The following is a 16,294-nucleotide window of genomic DNA, read 5'->3' as shown; positions in this document are numbered from 1 at the left end:
AGCCAAATACTAATACACAACAGACCATTCGACTTCAGCCGAGGTAAATGCCCACAATTTACCCATAGCGATGGACCGTGGGTCGTGGTCAGATTGCTTAAATGTTGATTTAGACTGGAGCTCGGTTTTGAGCATTAAGCATCAATGTACCATCTTGGTCCATCAGCGTCTGGTGGAAGGCTATGGCCTCCTCCAACTTCTCGAGGCCGCATTGGATGCACTATGCGGCTACTGCTACGACACTCTGGAGTGGATGTTTTATCGCGGTCTCATCCAAGCTATAAGCGGTAGGGAGCCCACCGAAAGCGATCTATTATCGGAGCTGACGACTCTAAAGATGCAATCAACACGATGAAACCGAAGTCGAAGCTTTGAAAAGGGGGGCAACTTTCTTTCGTATTGGGGATTTCGCAACGAGCTGGACGCAAATTAGCCTTGGACTCACGATGAGGGTTAGGCAGAGTCCCACGGGCTAGAGCTCATTCTCTTTCCATACGGAGCAAAGAAATTTACATTTCTTGATAATACCGCTCCATATGAATAACTTGACTTGTCTGCTTACGACAGAGTTGATTACTCTGCCTTCCCTCAGTCATACCTAGGTATGAGGTCGAGGGAAGCGGAACGGTGGAGACAAGGGTCATAATAATCTGTATATAGCACTAAAGATTGAGGACTCACCAGCTTCCAAGACAATGACCAACTCGCTGCGATGTCCATCAACCGGCTAGGACACGTGCCTGTTGACTTCACAATTCAAGTGAACACCCTGTCAATCCCAAGTTACTATCTAGGTCTGTGCAGTGGGGCCTGCGTTGGTCAAGGCATACTTACGGAGTACGACTCGGTTGATGAGTATCCTAAAGGACAGGCAAGCCAGAAATGAATATGGTTCGGGACTCTCCGCTCACCCATTTGCTTGATCTAGGCTATGTCGGGCAGCTTTTAAGCGCCGGCTCCACAGTGACATACTCGTCTCTGCTCGTTTCCAGACTGTCGGGATATCTCCAATAACCTCATTGGTTTAAGCTCAACTTGCCGGGAGGAAAATTGCCCTTAGAGTGAGGGTCGTCAAGTAATTCCCGATCTAAAGGATCCCTATGGCACCAGAATGAGGGTCTAACCTGGTTGTCAAATTTCATAGTAGTTATTGAGGAGGGTCCCCCCAGACACTGAACAAACCAACAGCTCCACCACTTCTAATTCTGAACATATAGATAGCCAAAGAGCCAGTGCCGACCATGCGAGACCAGATAGATATCAAGTTGGCAACAAGCCCCAACGACATCAGCGCAGTGTCGAATCTAGCCGCTGGAATCAGCTCACTGGCGAGCACTCTAGATAAGAATGATGATGCAGCACGCCATACCTTGCTTTTGAAGGCCCGAACGCTGGTTCAAGCGCTTGAGACGCCTAGAGAAACTATGATCAAGCACACATGGGCTCAGGTAAGTTGTCCACGATATTCCAAGCGACATGCTAATGGATATCAGCCTGGCGTCGCTGCTGGACTAATTAGCGGCGTTGACACCGGCCTGTGGACAATTATGGCAAAGCACGTGGATGAGCCACAGAAAGTCAACGACCTTGCCGACTCTTTGGACATGGAGCCTCTATTGCTTGGTTAGAATTAGCTTGATAAAGTTGGTCAATCAGCAGATGCTAACTATACTGCTGAATAGCTCGTCTCACACGTCATCTTGCGGCGCCTGGGATACCTTATCGAAACAGATCACGATGAATACAGATTGACCAATTTCTCAAAGTGCCTGAGCTTACCAGTGATTGGGGATGGCTATCTGGCTCTGTAAGTAGAGCGACTTCTGGTTCAGGAAAGCTAAATTTCTGACTTGGGTTCAAGGCTAGGTGGCACAGGGCGCAGTCCGGTCGAGTTTCACAAATTCGCGCGACATAACAACTGGCGCAACCCTACTGATTCTGCAAACACACCTCTTCAGATGGCTTACGGCACGGAGCAAAACTGTTTTGAATATCTGAGGTCCATCGGATATGGTCAACAGGTGAACAATCACAGTAAGCTTCCATAATCGTGCATCAAGTCCCAAACACTCAGACATGCCTCCCTGCTTCGACCTTCTTGGAACTACATTGCCCAGATATAGGTACTGACATGTTCTTTGCAGTGGGGGGTTATCGCCAAGGCCGCTTGCCATGGATGCATCCATCCATCTACCCAGTTGAAACCACTCTATTCGCCGGAGCGGATACTAGCCCAGATACAACCCTGATCGTCGACGTTGCCGGTGGTCTCGGGCACGATATAGCAGAGTTCCAGCGAATGTATCCGAACCACCCCGGGGTATGTCTGAACTTCTCTCTCTCTCATCCTCAGCTAAATCACTCCAAAAAACGCCAGTACTGATGCGCTCGGCAGAAACTCGTTCTTCAGGATCTTCCTGTAGTTATCGCCGACGCTGAGAAGACGCTCGATCCACGAATTGAGTGTATGGGGCATGACTTCCTCGCCGAACAGCCTGTCAATGGCGCACGAGCATACTTCATGCATTCGATCATGCACGACTGGCCCGACAATGTCTGCCAAAACATTCTGGGGAGACTCGCTGAAGCCATGAAGCCGGGATACAGCAAGTTGCTGATCTTTAATTGCGTGATACCCCGGACCGGTGCTTACTGGGAGAATACGGCTGGGGATATCCTGATGATGACGCAGCTGCGCGCTCTGGAGCGCACCGAGGAGAACTGGTATGATTTGATCGAGAGGAGTGGGCTTGGGCTGAGGATTGTCAAAATCTGGAGATGCAATCAGTCTGACGTGGAGAACCTGATCGAGTGTGAGCCTGTGTAAGCAGATTGTAGGACATTGTAGCATCTGAAGAACGCATCGTCCAGTCGTACCCACACACAGCACCCATCGTTCAGCGACATCGCCGTTTACATAAGAAGTGTGTGATGACACGACGAGACCGGAAGAGCACGGGCAAGGACTCTGGCCTTTGAGTAAGGGCCGGGCCCATTCGGGTCGTGGACGGTTGGGCTGAGGTGAAAGGGACCGGAGATTTCAGCTCCCAAAATCTCCGGAGCAGCAGCACGACACAGCGGCCCGGGCATAGCCCAACCCCCACCAGTCCCCGAAACAACCGCGCAGGCGCCTCTTTGAAGCCAGGGAGGCAGCAGAGGTGGCGCTGACTCACAGCCGACATTGGCCTGAAGCATCGCTCGTATATCGCCCGGAGTGGGACCACCAGCAGCTGTGTGTTTGCCGCAAAGTCCGCTTGGCGCTGCTCGCCGTGAATTGGACGTGAGCATCGCCGCACATAAGTACCAGTTGAAATCCAAGAAACTCTCGTCGTCGCTCGAGGCACAATCCAGCCTCGACCATTGCGCGCGCACCCTTCTTCCCACATTTCCGAAGTTCTGTCGCCGGGTCCGAGTTGAACCACTTGTCTTCTGCGCTTGTCTTGTCACATATCACCCAGGATGCAGGTTGCTCAGGTTAACGACTGGGCCGAAGGCCCCCGCTACACTACCACCGATAAGCTTCCGGCCCCATCCGCAGACGAGATCCAGCTCCGGGTCTTGGCAGCCGGTGCCCACCAGGTCGTCCGTTCCCGCGCTGCTGGGAACCATTATTCGGCCAAGACCCTGCCTCACTACCCAGGCGTTGATGGCGTCGGCAAAGACGAGACGACCGGCAAGCTCTACTACTTCATGCACTTTGGAGACCGCTTTGGGAGCTTCTCCGAGTACGTGAATGTGCCCAGAGATGCCGTCGTCATTTCCCTCCCGGATGGGGTTGATCCCGTGAGCTTCGCTGCCAGCGTCAACCCTGCCATGTCGAGCTGGATGGCAATCACACAGCGCACGAATGACCTACCCAAGAACTGGACCGCGCTCATCATTGGAGCAACGAGCGCCAGTGGGCGACTGGCCGTCCATGCCGCCAAAGCATTGGGCGCCGCGAAAGTGGTAGGCGTTGCACGCAGCGAGGATGCGTTGAAGGCAGACAAGAGCCTCGATGGCCATATTGCTCTGAAGGAGCCAGTCACGGCGACGGATTTCTCCGCGGTCGACGCCGACGTCATCTTGGACTATGTCTACGGCGACGTCACGCATCACCTGCTCACGACCCTGAAGACCAAGAAGCCCGTCCAGTACGTCCAAATCGGCACTCTGTCCGGAACTGCCGAGATATCTCTCGCCGGTCCACTGCTCAGATCCACCAATATTACCCTCAGGGGCGCTGGCCCAGGAAGCTGGAGGTTATCCGCGCTGGAGGTGGAGCTGAAAACGCTCGTTCCCGCCATGGCGAAGTGGCCCGCCTTGGACGCAGTGAACATTCCCTTGGAGGATATCGAGAATAAATGGAATGATAGATCAATCAAGGGAAGGGTCGTCTTCACTCCGTAACAGAAGCGAGAGCAATTGATGCTAGATTCCGGTGTACTATAACTAAGTCGTCGGACTTTAGATAGCCCTAAAGATTCAAGAGTGGACTCTGCCACAATCAAACGAAAGGCCAAGCTAGTAAAGCTCACCTCATCAGTGCATGTACTGAGTTTACTGTTGATTTATTTCTCCTTGAAGATCATATACGATATGGATCACCGCCGCCGCATCCAACGCAGTTGGTGAAAACGGGTGATGTACGGTGTTGCATGATAGCATAGTACGCAAAGCCAAAGTCAATTCCAAGATGAAGAGATGGTATCTAACCTGTATAATGCTATTCCCCACTGGGCCCGATTAATCTAGGGAGCTGAGGGTGAGACTCGGGGCAAGGCTCGGAGTTCCGTTTCCCTGCCCTGCGCGATTGCGAGTACTGTGCCACTAAGGTGCGTCTGCGGGGTGCTGCCAGGTACATACGGTGGTAAGCATTGATCTGACGACGATTCACCACTTTCGACAGCGAGCTGGCCAGAATCCGTTCATTGAGAAGGAGAATTCTGCAGCGGTTTTATTTACTACAGGCATGGCTGACGAGAACGAGCCGCTGAAATGTACTTTGTACATATTTCCCTTTTCGCTGTATTCCATCATGGCCAGGCTGACTGCCACCCTTGGACCCGTTTCAGGGCCTCCCACCAAGGCTGTGGCAATCGAGCATAAACTCCTCGACTTAAATCGGGATGAGAACATAACCGAGTGGTATCTGAAAATCAACCCCAAAGGGCAGGTCTGTAGCCCACCCGTAGCCACCTGGTTTTAACGAATTTCAATCGCTAACTGCCACCAAGGCTCCTGCAATGACTGTTCAGGGGCGATCGGCACCTCTCACAGATAGTCGTGATATCTCATATTGGTTCTGCGAGATCTGGCCCAACCTATTACCGAAAAATCATGAAGGAAAGATCCAGGACCTGCTGGCGCAGCTTCATGCCATCGAGGGGATATCATTGTCAGTGCCACGGCCGGAGCAGCCGAACAAAGATCTTCTGAACAAGGACTGTGATAAGATCCTGGCCAGGACTGACATTAGCGACACCTATCGTCGCGCTGTAGAGTACAAGAGACAGGTGTAAGTGTATCGCAGCTTTGCAGCGCACGTGTACTGATTTACCATAGGGACTACAGCCACTGGCCCACGTCGCTACATCATGTTTCCATTGATAAAGCTCAAGACCAGGCGAAGGCCCTCTTCGAGGTTGTTCTAGAGCAACATCAAAAGCACGGCGACGACAGTCCCTGGATTTTCGGCAAAGATATCGGTCCGACTGTGCTTGATGCACATATTGTTCCGTTTATCGCCCGTTTGGATGACGCAGGTCGTGCTTGGCTGGTCCCAGAGGTACTCTTGCAGTATGCTCAAGCAATCAAAGGCCTGCCTCAATATTACGAAGTGACGAAAGGAAGGCGTACTATGTGGAACAGTTCATATGGCCATGTACATCTGTTGGTAGATATATAGTTGAAGGAGCTTCGTGGGACATGGATTGAATGATCGATTTGTGGAATAGGACGTTCAATCCATGTGCACCCGGCACCTTGTTGGTTCGGATCCTTAGAATTAATTAATATTCCGTAAGCACTTATGATAGGTTGTGCAGTGCTACCCGATATTTTAGTTTCGACAGGTTTATACTTCGTTCTTGCCCTAAAGCAGTTCACGCAAACTCGACGTGCGGTTTTCCTGAGGCCCAACGAACGACGACAAGGTTGCGCCCACAACATTATCTCTCACCAGACAACACCACATCACACCTTCCTAAACCCCCATACTACACAAATCCCATGCTAGGATCGGAGTCTCCTGGTAACATCAAGTCCTCTCATATTCATCACTGCCTTGAATAGGCAACTTCCCGCAAAATCCTGTAGGCAGAGGCTTTGCGTCCCTCCGAGCTCCCAAGACACTATCACGAGCCCAGAATTTGTTCCAAATTCGGGATTTCTTTCGGCTTTTCACTCCTACACCGTCACCCTCGACCTCGGATTGAGCAATATCTCGACCTTGACTGTAACCTTCTGGCCTCTTCACATCGAGGCCTTGAATGTGGCCTATCCTGTCAATCAGGTATCCTCCCAGTCAATATTTTCATCATCTTGACCTGAAGAGCAGGAGCTTTCTCGCAGGCGTAACTACCTAAACCCTGATTCCCAATATTTCCTCTTCTTTTTCAATCACACGCTGCTGTGGAACACCATACCCTTTCCCTTCCAAGGTAATCTTAGACTCTTGGCGATCGCGAACTCACACGTGAAAATTCATTGTTCATCGGACATTGCGCGTACCTCCTTTCACATCCCACAAGCCTCACACAGGTATTGGGCGTTACTTTCTACTCACCATAACATCCGTCCTTGACATGAGACATCTGAGGGTGCCTACCTGTGGAAGCACGTGGCAAATATTCAGCCGCTCATACAGCAATCACATTCACAGCTACAAGCGTCCCAGATTTCCGATCCAGATCTATCATAATGGAAGGCAGTCCAGGATCCTCGCGACCCGCGCTCGGTCAGGTAGCGGACTTGGGTGCATTTTACGATGCCCGAACCGACTCATTCTTGCCTACTAACCTGATCGCCGGTAATCCGCCACCCTCGATATTGAGGTCGTCAACTCAAAAAAGCCAGCAGGCTGTGGTCATCAATGGTGATTCCCTTTCCAAGAAGCTTGCGGCTCTTGGTGTTGATGATGACCTTGCCGCGAGTATACTTGCCCGCCTTGTTCCTCTGTCCGGCGCAAGCACTTACCTGACTTCAACCCGCCGCAGCGAGGCCACGATTGAGGGCGCTGTCAGATTCACAATCACCACGGAGCAAATGACTCTCCAAATTGGGAGCGCTGACATACGGCCTCACATATCCGCCCATGCATTCCAAAACGGAAACGCCACACACGTGGTCTTGGGTATAACCTTCGGGGCTGAGTGCATCATTGGCGCCCAAGCGCCTTGTGGTAAAGACATTGCCCAGTCCCAAGGCCTCCTGTGGCCGAAATTGTCGAAGCTTGCTGCATACTGTGAGGGCAATTTGGTCACTACGTCTATGGTCAAGCTCAAGGATCGGACTTCCACTACTGATGCAGACCTTGGTGATGAGTTTCACAATCTTGACATAGCAATTTTCTCAGACGTTCCTGAACACGGTTCTTTCAAAAAGATTAGTGGAGATACACTCTCAGGTTTCATTCGGAGTTTCCCTTCGGCAATCAAAGCAACCTCTGGGGGTCGAGGTGTAAATCTCACGTATACTCTTGCCTCACTAGAGTGGGTTTCTTACATTCTGAACATCAACAGCAGACCTCGGATCTCTCTGACACATCCTCCCCAAGGTATGATTAAGTCATTCATTCACCTCTATCAACGCTGGCTGGACATCGGAAGGCACATCCAAGATTATGTTGATGAGGTAGAAACCTGCCGAGGCTGCAACTTTTGCTCTACCCATACTGAGCTTAGTGATGTCCAAGACCAACTCGAGAGGGCACTTGCGAAGAAATCCGCGTTGCGAATTGAATTTGCTCGAATTCTTTTAGGTATTCGATCCTCGACGTCAACAGCCGAAGAACTACGTTCATTTGTGGCCCAGTCATATTCTGGGGCTTTGACTCCCAAATCGATTTCGAATCTACTGACCCAGGCAAAGGACAAGCTCTACTTTCGAAAGCAACTGTTGACTTCAGGAGGTCAGTACCTCGACTTTGACGGGGCCAAGGAAGCCATCTCGGTCGGAAGTAACATATATATCCTTTACTTCAATGTGGATACGAAGAAAGACGAGGACTCGTGGAATACCAATCGCGAAATCATCACAAGATTACTCAATCGAAACTCTGGTGATTACTTGGTCGCCGTTGCCGAGTGCTCCGCTCAGGAACTATCTTTATTGAAATCTCGGATCACATTCTACCGTAGTGGTGGGGTCATTACTTTCGACATGCGTGAAGGTATGGATCTCGTCGATCAGTGCTTTGCACAATACGATACGAAACTTCTCGATACCAGCAAATGCAATATGCCGCAGGGTCGGAAGCCATTGAGACTCCCATGTCCCCACACCACATGCGACAAGACTCAAGTCTGCGACTGGACCTGCTATAGCTGCAGAATGCCGCTAGAATACTGCGACAAGTACATGTATTGCGAATGTGGTCGAGTTAAAGCAAGCGACTTCACGTGGCAATGCAACAGCCTTGACCATGGAAAAGAATTTGTGAAGCACAGAGCGCCTGCTTTGACAACGAGTCTTAGGTCACTGGACTCATATAAGGAGAGGAACATTCTGGTCCTCGGAGAGACCGGCGTTGGCAAATCGACATTCATAAACGCCTTCCACAACTATATGCAGTTCGGCTCGCTTGATGATGCACTTGGGCACAATGAGCTTAAGTTCCTTATTCCAAGCTCGTTTTCTATGCAGTACATTGATCGTTCTAGGCACTCGAACGGTTCGTTCATTCAGTGTGACGTGAAAGTCGGCGACAATGAATCTGAGAAGGATGGTTCTCGGGGAGACTCGGCCACACAGAAGGCTACGCCATATCGCATGCGATTTGGCGATTTACTCATTCGACTCATCGACACTCCGGGAGTGGGAGACGTACGAGGCATTGAAGCTGACCAGAAGAATTTGGCCAGCATCTTGGGCACCATTAGTCAATATGAGGCCATCCATGGGATCATCATCCTACTGAAACCTAACTCCTCTCGTCTCAGCCTGATGTTTCGCTTCTGCGTCAAGGAGCTGCTCACCAACCTACACAAAGATGCAGCCAAGAACATCGTGTGGGGGTTTACAAATACAAGGCAATCCAACTATATGCCTGGAGACTCTTATAAGCCTCTGGAAAGACTCATCTCGAAACACAAGTCCCTCGGGCTGGAATTGTCTCCAGAGACGGTTTTCTGCTTTGACTCTGAAAGTTTTCGATGCCTGGCGGCCAAAAAGCAAGCTGGTATCGATATGGACAACCTGGACGACTTCCGTCTCAGCTGGAAGAGATCCGTTCAGGAGGTTGACCGACTTATGAATCATGTCAGCGACTTGGAGCCTCATTGTGTCAAAAGTACGTTGAGCTTGAACAGGGCCAGAGAGCTCATCTCCCAGCTTACGCAGCCAATGGCAACTCTGACGGATGCAATCCAGCGCACTATCAATCTAAACAAAGACAAGATTGACGATCTGAGTAACGACCGGCTACAAGGCCAAGCCCTCCAAAGTTCTTTGCACTTCGACCGTATTGACATTGAAACCGAGCGTCTTGACTATCCACGCACAATCTGCAAGCACTCTGACTGCGTCGACTTGATAGACGTAGCAGGCGTGAAGCGCCCTTTCTACCGATCTCACTGTCATCCTCACTGCAACCTGATCGGTGTTGCGGAAGACGTTGTAGGCCACGCGGGCTTGATACGTTGCACGGCCTTTGGTGGACACAATACGTGCCACCCATGTGGACATCACTGGCAGGAACACATGCATATTAGGTACTCTCAAACGGAGAAAACTGTGAGGGCCGTAGATCCTGCCGTTCAAATCAAGATCGACGCCAATGCATCTGCGGTGCAGCTGAAACAGACTGCCATTCAGAGCTTGGAAGCTCAAATCCAGAAATCTCAGGAAGAGTTGCAGAAGATTCGAGATGCAGCGATTCGATTCGCGTACTTCCTGAAGAGGAAAAGCATCACGCCTTACAATGACGCGATGATAGCGTATATTGACATGATGATCAAGGAAGAACGCCAGATTGTTGCACACGGCAAATCAAGCAACGTCGACGTAGACAAGAATGAAACACGGCTTCGGTCGTTGGAAGACAGCAAGCGACAGTATGCCGAACGCATCAAAATTCTCGAAGAGCAGATGGACGACTCGCCTGGAGCTCAGCTTCTCGATGAGCAAGGTGTTGAGGACCTTATCCAGGAACTCTACGGGATGCAAGGTTGGGGCAGGAACTTGAAGGACTTGAGAGATATGGAAGAATGGTCCAAGGCATCGAGCTTCCGTGAGCACGAAGTCAAGCCCCGGACAAGTCAGGCGATCCAGGGGCGTGGATGGCTCGGCACCGTCTCTAACGGGTTTTCAGCGGCCAAGAATTTCGTGACGGGTACCCTGACCCGAGCAACATCGGCTTTAGGTGGTAAGTACCAGAGCGCCCACGACGCACTTCCAGGACAAGGCGGCTCCAAGAGAGGAGCGCTCACGACAAACACTGTCACTCATCCCAATGGGTACGACACTCGTCAGAAACGACGACGGTTGGGTGATTACACGGCGAACCCGAGTCAACATTAGTTGACCAGAGAATATGCCGAAGAAGTAGGGCATTATGAACCACTCTGCTCGTATGCGTTATCCATGGTTGACGCGATGAATTGCATTTGATTTGAACTTCTGTAGAGTACATACACTAAAACGCTCGCTGCGCAATCGTACATAGAAATACAGAGACCACAGCAGACTGGCCTTCCCAAGCTGACTCCTTCGCCGTTGCCGAGAGATTACTCAATGTGAAGGAAGTGCCGAGATGCGACGAGTATTGTACCGGGGGGATGATGTGCTGTTATCATGTATAAGCAACCGAGTTGTATGGGTTGATGGGTTGGCGAACCTTTTCCACGCAAGTAGGTGTCCTGCACAGCACTGCAATCACATACAAGATGAACACTCTTGATGTTGACACGACGAGCACTTGTTGCTAATGACAAGCATACCACCACATTTGCAGCAGTACTTGGAGTAGGGAGACATTTCAATGTCGCTCGAGGCTGAGGTGATGTCTTTGTAGGATCGTAGGGGGCCTTTGTTGGTGGAAGTTCTGGTCGTTGTAGACGTATGTGTGTGACTGAGGACAGGGCCTAGGAGCTGCCTCGCCGCCACAGGGAGGCAGGCGACTCGGTCTTTATAGACGCCTAGGATTTCCCGCCCTCGAACAGCGAGGATCAGAGAAAGAAAGAGGGCAAAAAAAGTCCCCCAACCCACCCCAGATCGTCACGAACCCACCACCCCCAGAACCCTTCTTGCATGAATAAGGTTCGCAGCCTGCCTGGGCGAGTCAACGTCAAGCTTACCCCGCATCGTGGGCGCCGAATCACAGCTGCCGGGCGCGGGCTGGGCGCTGCGCAGCAGATATTTCCAGGTTGGGGGTCCTCGCTGGGGATGGCCTATGGCAGGCCTGGCAGGGGCTGGGCGGATGATCGTGGGCTCGGCCTCCCCCTGCACCAGCCCATACCCCACGTCTTCAGCGCGCCTACCGGCCCCGGCAGGCCACTGACTGGTGGGCGGCAATCCATTAGGATATGCGAACTGCTAATCCGCGGCCAGCGCTAGCACAACGTAGCCAGGCTATTGGGGAGGCTTGTCCAGTTTGTCAGTCTTGTCAAACAGCCCGCTCGCCACTAGGCACACAGCCAAGGCGGACCAGCAAGTCGTATAGGCTGCCTGACCACGTGCGCCGCTTCGGGCGGCGGACGTTCCGTTCTGACGACGGCGAGTGACGTCAGTTATGCCATTGACAGCTACCCCTGGCCTGAGGGCCAACGCCTGCGACGATGTTGGCCTAAAGCTGCCTGGAAGTATAAGCACGGCATGGGATTCACATGTGACCGACCAGTATCTGGAGCTTCCTCAGTTCTGGGGCTATGTCCAGTCTCTTGCCAAGACCGACAGCACCGCAGCCAAGGAGAGCCCACCTAAGAGAGGAGGGGGGAGTGAGACATTAGGGCTTGGAAGCCTCGCTGCCTCGTCACATCGTACGTCTTTCTTCCGTCTTGCAATATCAAATGACGTTTTGCTTTTGGATTTCGTGGCGACTCGTCTAATGCAACGCTCCTACTCCTATAGGGCAGTAGGTGGATAGATGAGGACCAATGCAACCTACTGGGATAGTTCCTTCGAGATCAAAAATGCTTCTGAATATACTGCACCACCGGCCCCTCTTGCATCAGCGGACAGTCTGATCGCGGTTTAATTCGAGTGCCCAGTTTTCGTGATTGCTTGTTTAATGCATGCTCGATATCCAGTCCCCAGATGTGTGAAGACATAGACTCACCCCTCGCAAATGCGCCAAAGCTGATATATCGCATAAGTAAACCAAAATTGCTTGCGTGTATGGTAGTGGTGGTAGCCGTCTCCCCTCTCTAGTAGACTTTATCCTACCATATCGTGCAATCAGAATTCTCTTCTGACATGAAAGAGGTTGAGAGTAGAATCAGCTCATGTCCCTTTTGCAAATTAGTTGCAATACGTCTCTTCTATGTTGATTAGTTATTACATGCGAGGCTTATGGATCAGAGCTAGCTGGTCTCTCTGCCAACTTGCAGTCAATCCGCTGTCTTACTCAAGTCAATCCCTTGCGTCTCGTCCAGGCACCTTGTGTTAGCAGGCCTTCTCTCGCTTCCAGTTCAATCTGTCAGTGTTCTGTCAGTGGTCGCGGCTTCTTCCTGGCCTTGAATGGCTTGGGTTGTGGATTCCTGTAAAATTGGATGCGCGTAGCTGCTAATATTCGGAGAGAATGACGATTATTTTGCACAATACCCATAACGTCCACTCGTGCCTAAGCTTCGGTACGCTTACTTCATGAGCAGCATGAACCGAGTTGTCGTCCAGTCAAGACCGGAGTCTTGCAAAACACTAGTTATTTCCCATCATTTAACCACATGTAAAGCAGCTCTTGGTAGATTATGATCGATCGCAGAACAACAGGCCCGGAATAAATTTAGTCCTCCCTTGGCCTGGAACCTTGCGTCAAGAAGAATAACTCTCTCAAGTCATTAGTTGCAGCAAGACAACCTCGGCTCTATGATGATTCCCATTAGCTGAGGCTTGGCTCATGCATTTTTGCGAGCATTCGCATCTTAGAAAGACATCAAAGCGCGAGGCAACGGAGGGATGATACGACGAGGAACTAAAGCATCTATGCTGACTGCGATGGCAGGGGTGTCGCGAATCGGAATCCTTCCAGCGTGACAGCCAGACGTCACACAGATGCAGACAGTCATATTATAGGTCAGAGACCGATCCTCCCAGCATCCTGTCTGATCCTTTCGTGTGCGCACTCAGCCGTGCAGTCAAACGAACCGTTTTCAAGGGTTCATGTTTCTTGCGGTTGAAGCGGCGATCGATCGTACACTTTGTATAAATAGCGCCAAGAATCCCTCTTGGCTCAGTTCCAGATTCCCCAGATTGTTCTCGACCCGACCAAGGAAGACAAGCTTTGTGAATAACCCACCGAATATGCAGATCTCCCGCTTCACCTACACTGCGCTCTTGGCCATGGTTCTTGGCTTTGCTGCTGCTGCACCAGCTGACGATCAAAGTCTCACCAAGCGGTAAGCAGCTTTCTGTCTTCTAACAAGCCACTTGCCACGGGTCTATTCGGTCTGCATCCACTGTATCCCCGACGGGTTATAAGTTATCATTCTCATGCACTGTACCTTGCTTGATGGATATGACATATGGCCTACGAGGCAGACAGGTTTTGGTTTATACTATAATTGCTTCAACGTTTCGGAATATCTTGCACTAACAAGCTTCATTAGGGGATGCGGTGACCGTTACTTTGGTACAACCGCCCACCAGAGGTGCGCTGCCGACTGTCCAGGGACCTGCCACAATGGCGATTTATCAGCTAGCTGTTCCTGCTAGGTGACATGAAGAGAATAGGACTGTGGAATTTCCGTTGTGCGAACCCTGCTATCTACCTCTCGACTGTATTGTTCTTTAGTTGGGGGTACGGGTGTGTGTAAAGCCCAGAATATACCCCGTGACGGAGATGTCTACCTCAGTGTTGGCACAAGAAAATGTATATCATATATCATCAAGGGCGTAGTCCAGATTTGCATTGTGCTATTTTCATGTATATGACACCGGATGCGACCACAAAACTGGTTTTGGATGTCCTATTTCCTGCCGCATTGTCCTTGGTGAGCTCCAGTACAGGCACAGGGAATGAGATGAGGAGAAGGGAGGATAGCGCATTCCTACAACACTCCCTGCTTCAGCAGACGTCAATGTGTCACAGGACTCGTGAGTCTTTTCTTCACTCACAAGTAAGAAAGGGTACTCCGTCAAACGCAAACCGACACTCCCTTTCCCGCGAAAAATCTATACCCCCAATGTTCTTGTACTGACAGTGCATTCATCCTTCCGGCGGAGGTATAATATTACGACACGAGCGGTTTCCTATAAAAGTCGAGACTGCAGAACCGCATCTCGACACCGGGCCGCATGAACGATAGGACTTGCCTTTTACTTTGAAGAAGCCTTTCCGCTTGCTAGGCGGACGTGTTATATTTAGAGTAAGAGGCGAGTGCCCAAAAAATGTGGTTCTGCCGACATTTGACTGCAATGACACTTTCTTCCATACCTCTCGACTACCTCTGTGGGTTCTCGTCCCTCATAAATAGTCAGTTGCTGGACGATGGAAGTTCATTCTTCACATAAGTATAGAAAAATCTACGCATGCGATCTTGCCGAAAGATCTCAAGAGGGACGTATCACATGATAGCCGCTCTCCATGTCTAAGTCACATGGACTGGATCTGCATGAGGGCGCAGTGCGCTCTCACGATGATGTTGACCGGGCGGACATGCTGTAAGTCGTTGACGCGAATCTGTTACAACGGGACCTTCCACGATCACTATGAAGACGCGCGGACGTATTGAATAACCCCCTTCGTATCAGCTACATCATGTATCGTGACGCATTGATGGCAGACCATCCGATATCAGTAGCTCAGACATTGATAGATTGCATAGAGACAACACTAGTTAGCGCAGATGCACCACCCCGAGCGTGTGTGCCCAAATCATGCACAATTTCCGAGCCTCGTCTCCGTCAATGGCTTCCGCTGAGGCTGCCGCGACTTTGAAAATACTAGCACGCCCGATGCGCGTTCCCTTCCAATGGGCGCGGGTGTTGTGTATGGTTCCAGCTCTCGATCTGCACCACGCGGCTTCCATTGCATTGGCACTCTGACGTGCTCTGGACCACGGGTGGGTGCCCGTGTAGAGAGTCTGAATGACGGTGCGGCTGCGGGATGAGGGCAACAGATCTCGTCCACCCCATACCAGAAGGGGTGGTCATAGGAGCGGGAGACTGGGACCTTTCCGGGCAGCGATGGCGCTTCAGTTATGATTACGCGACGAATGCGATTCGCGGCCGATCCTGCTACCCCGCGTTCGCGAGAGACATGCGATTCAGAATCATCCAGCCGGACACGCGACGCGTTTCCCGTCCATGCTGCACACACTTTGCTGTCAAACCTGTGCTTGCACCCTGGCAAACTTGCTGTTTTCAGGAAGCTCGCCGGACGAACAAGCCGTATCGAGAGAACTGCAGGAGTGACAGCTGAAAGCACTTTGCTGGGGGCCAGTGCATCAAGCTCCCCCTGCGATAACGGTGTCCGAACTCTGACACGGGGGACAGTTCCACACGACGTCTCCAGCTTTGTCAATGCTGGATCTCAGAATGAACGAACAGTGTTCTGGGCGTGGCCCGTGGGGCGACGAACCTCTGGTGGACCTGAACCAAGTACCGTGTAGTCAGCGTTTCCCGGGAACCAGGACACCAGCGACAGAGACGGGGTCGGGTTCCCCTTGTGTCGGAGGAGCGCACACTAGCAGCCAAATTCCAGGTTTTTTGGACTGATTATATTAAATGGCTCGGCACTTTGCCACGCGTTCGACTTGATTAATACATATAGTATAGTTATGAACCTGGGGCCTTGGTGGATTGCTCCATCCGTCCAGCAATTGCGTAAAGTCCGTCGGTAGTGAGAGCGGACAAATTGTTCGAATGTCACCCTCCAGGCCACGGCCCCAATCATTGGCGGCTCAGGCGTTTTCGACCACCACTTTTGGCGAAAGTC

General features: G+C 51.3%; 3 protein-coding genes across 3 annotated transcripts; all 3 read left to right on the top strand.

Moving 5' to 3' along the window:
- Window positions 1-1,241: 1,241 nt before the first annotated feature.
- On the top strand, window positions 1,242-4,389 carry JN550_009768 (uncharacterized protein; the record flags this gene model as incomplete). Its single annotated transcript, XM_049321875.1, has 8 exons — window positions 1,242-1,448; window positions 1,494-1,623; window positions 1,732-1,807; window positions 1,862-2,034; window positions 2,145-2,320; window positions 2,396-2,823; window positions 3,128-3,280; window positions 3,459-4,389. The coding sequence occupies 8 exons, from the start codon at window positions 1,242-1,244 to the stop codon at window positions 4,387-4,389; spliced, it is 2,274 nt and encodes a 757-aa protein (XP_049168300.1).
- A 628-nt stretch (window positions 4,390-5,017) lies between these two features.
- On the top strand, window positions 5,018-5,887 carry JN550_009767 (uncharacterized protein; the record flags this gene model as incomplete). Its single annotated transcript, XM_049321874.1, has 3 exons — window positions 5,018-5,155; window positions 5,217-5,497; window positions 5,545-5,887. 3 exons carry the CDS (start codon window positions 5,018-5,020, stop codon window positions 5,885-5,887), a joined length of 762 nt encoding a protein of 253 aa, XP_049168299.1.
- Window positions 5,888-6,900: 1,013 nt separating this feature from the next.
- JN550_009766 (uncharacterized protein) lies at window positions 6,901-10,719 on the top strand (the record flags this gene model as incomplete). The annotated part of the gene is made up of 1 exon (XM_049321873.1): window positions 6,901-10,719. One exon carries the CDS (start codon window positions 6,901-6,903, stop codon window positions 10,717-10,719), a length of 3,819 nt encoding a protein of 1,272 aa, XP_049168298.1.
- Window positions 10,720-16,294: the final 5,575 nt, after the last annotated feature.

The sequence above is a fragment of the Neoarthrinium moseri genome (assembly GCF_022829205.1).
Source record: "Neoarthrinium moseri strain CBS 164.80 chromosome Unknown scaffold46_Wmoseri_CBS_16480, whole genome shotgun sequence".
Classification (NCBI taxonomy): domain Eukaryota; kingdom Fungi; phylum Ascomycota; class Sordariomycetes; order Amphisphaeriales; family Apiosporaceae; genus Neoarthrinium; species Neoarthrinium moseri.
The sequence above is the reverse complement of the archived record's forward strand: the minus strand, read 5'-3'. Positions and strand labels throughout refer to the sequence as shown.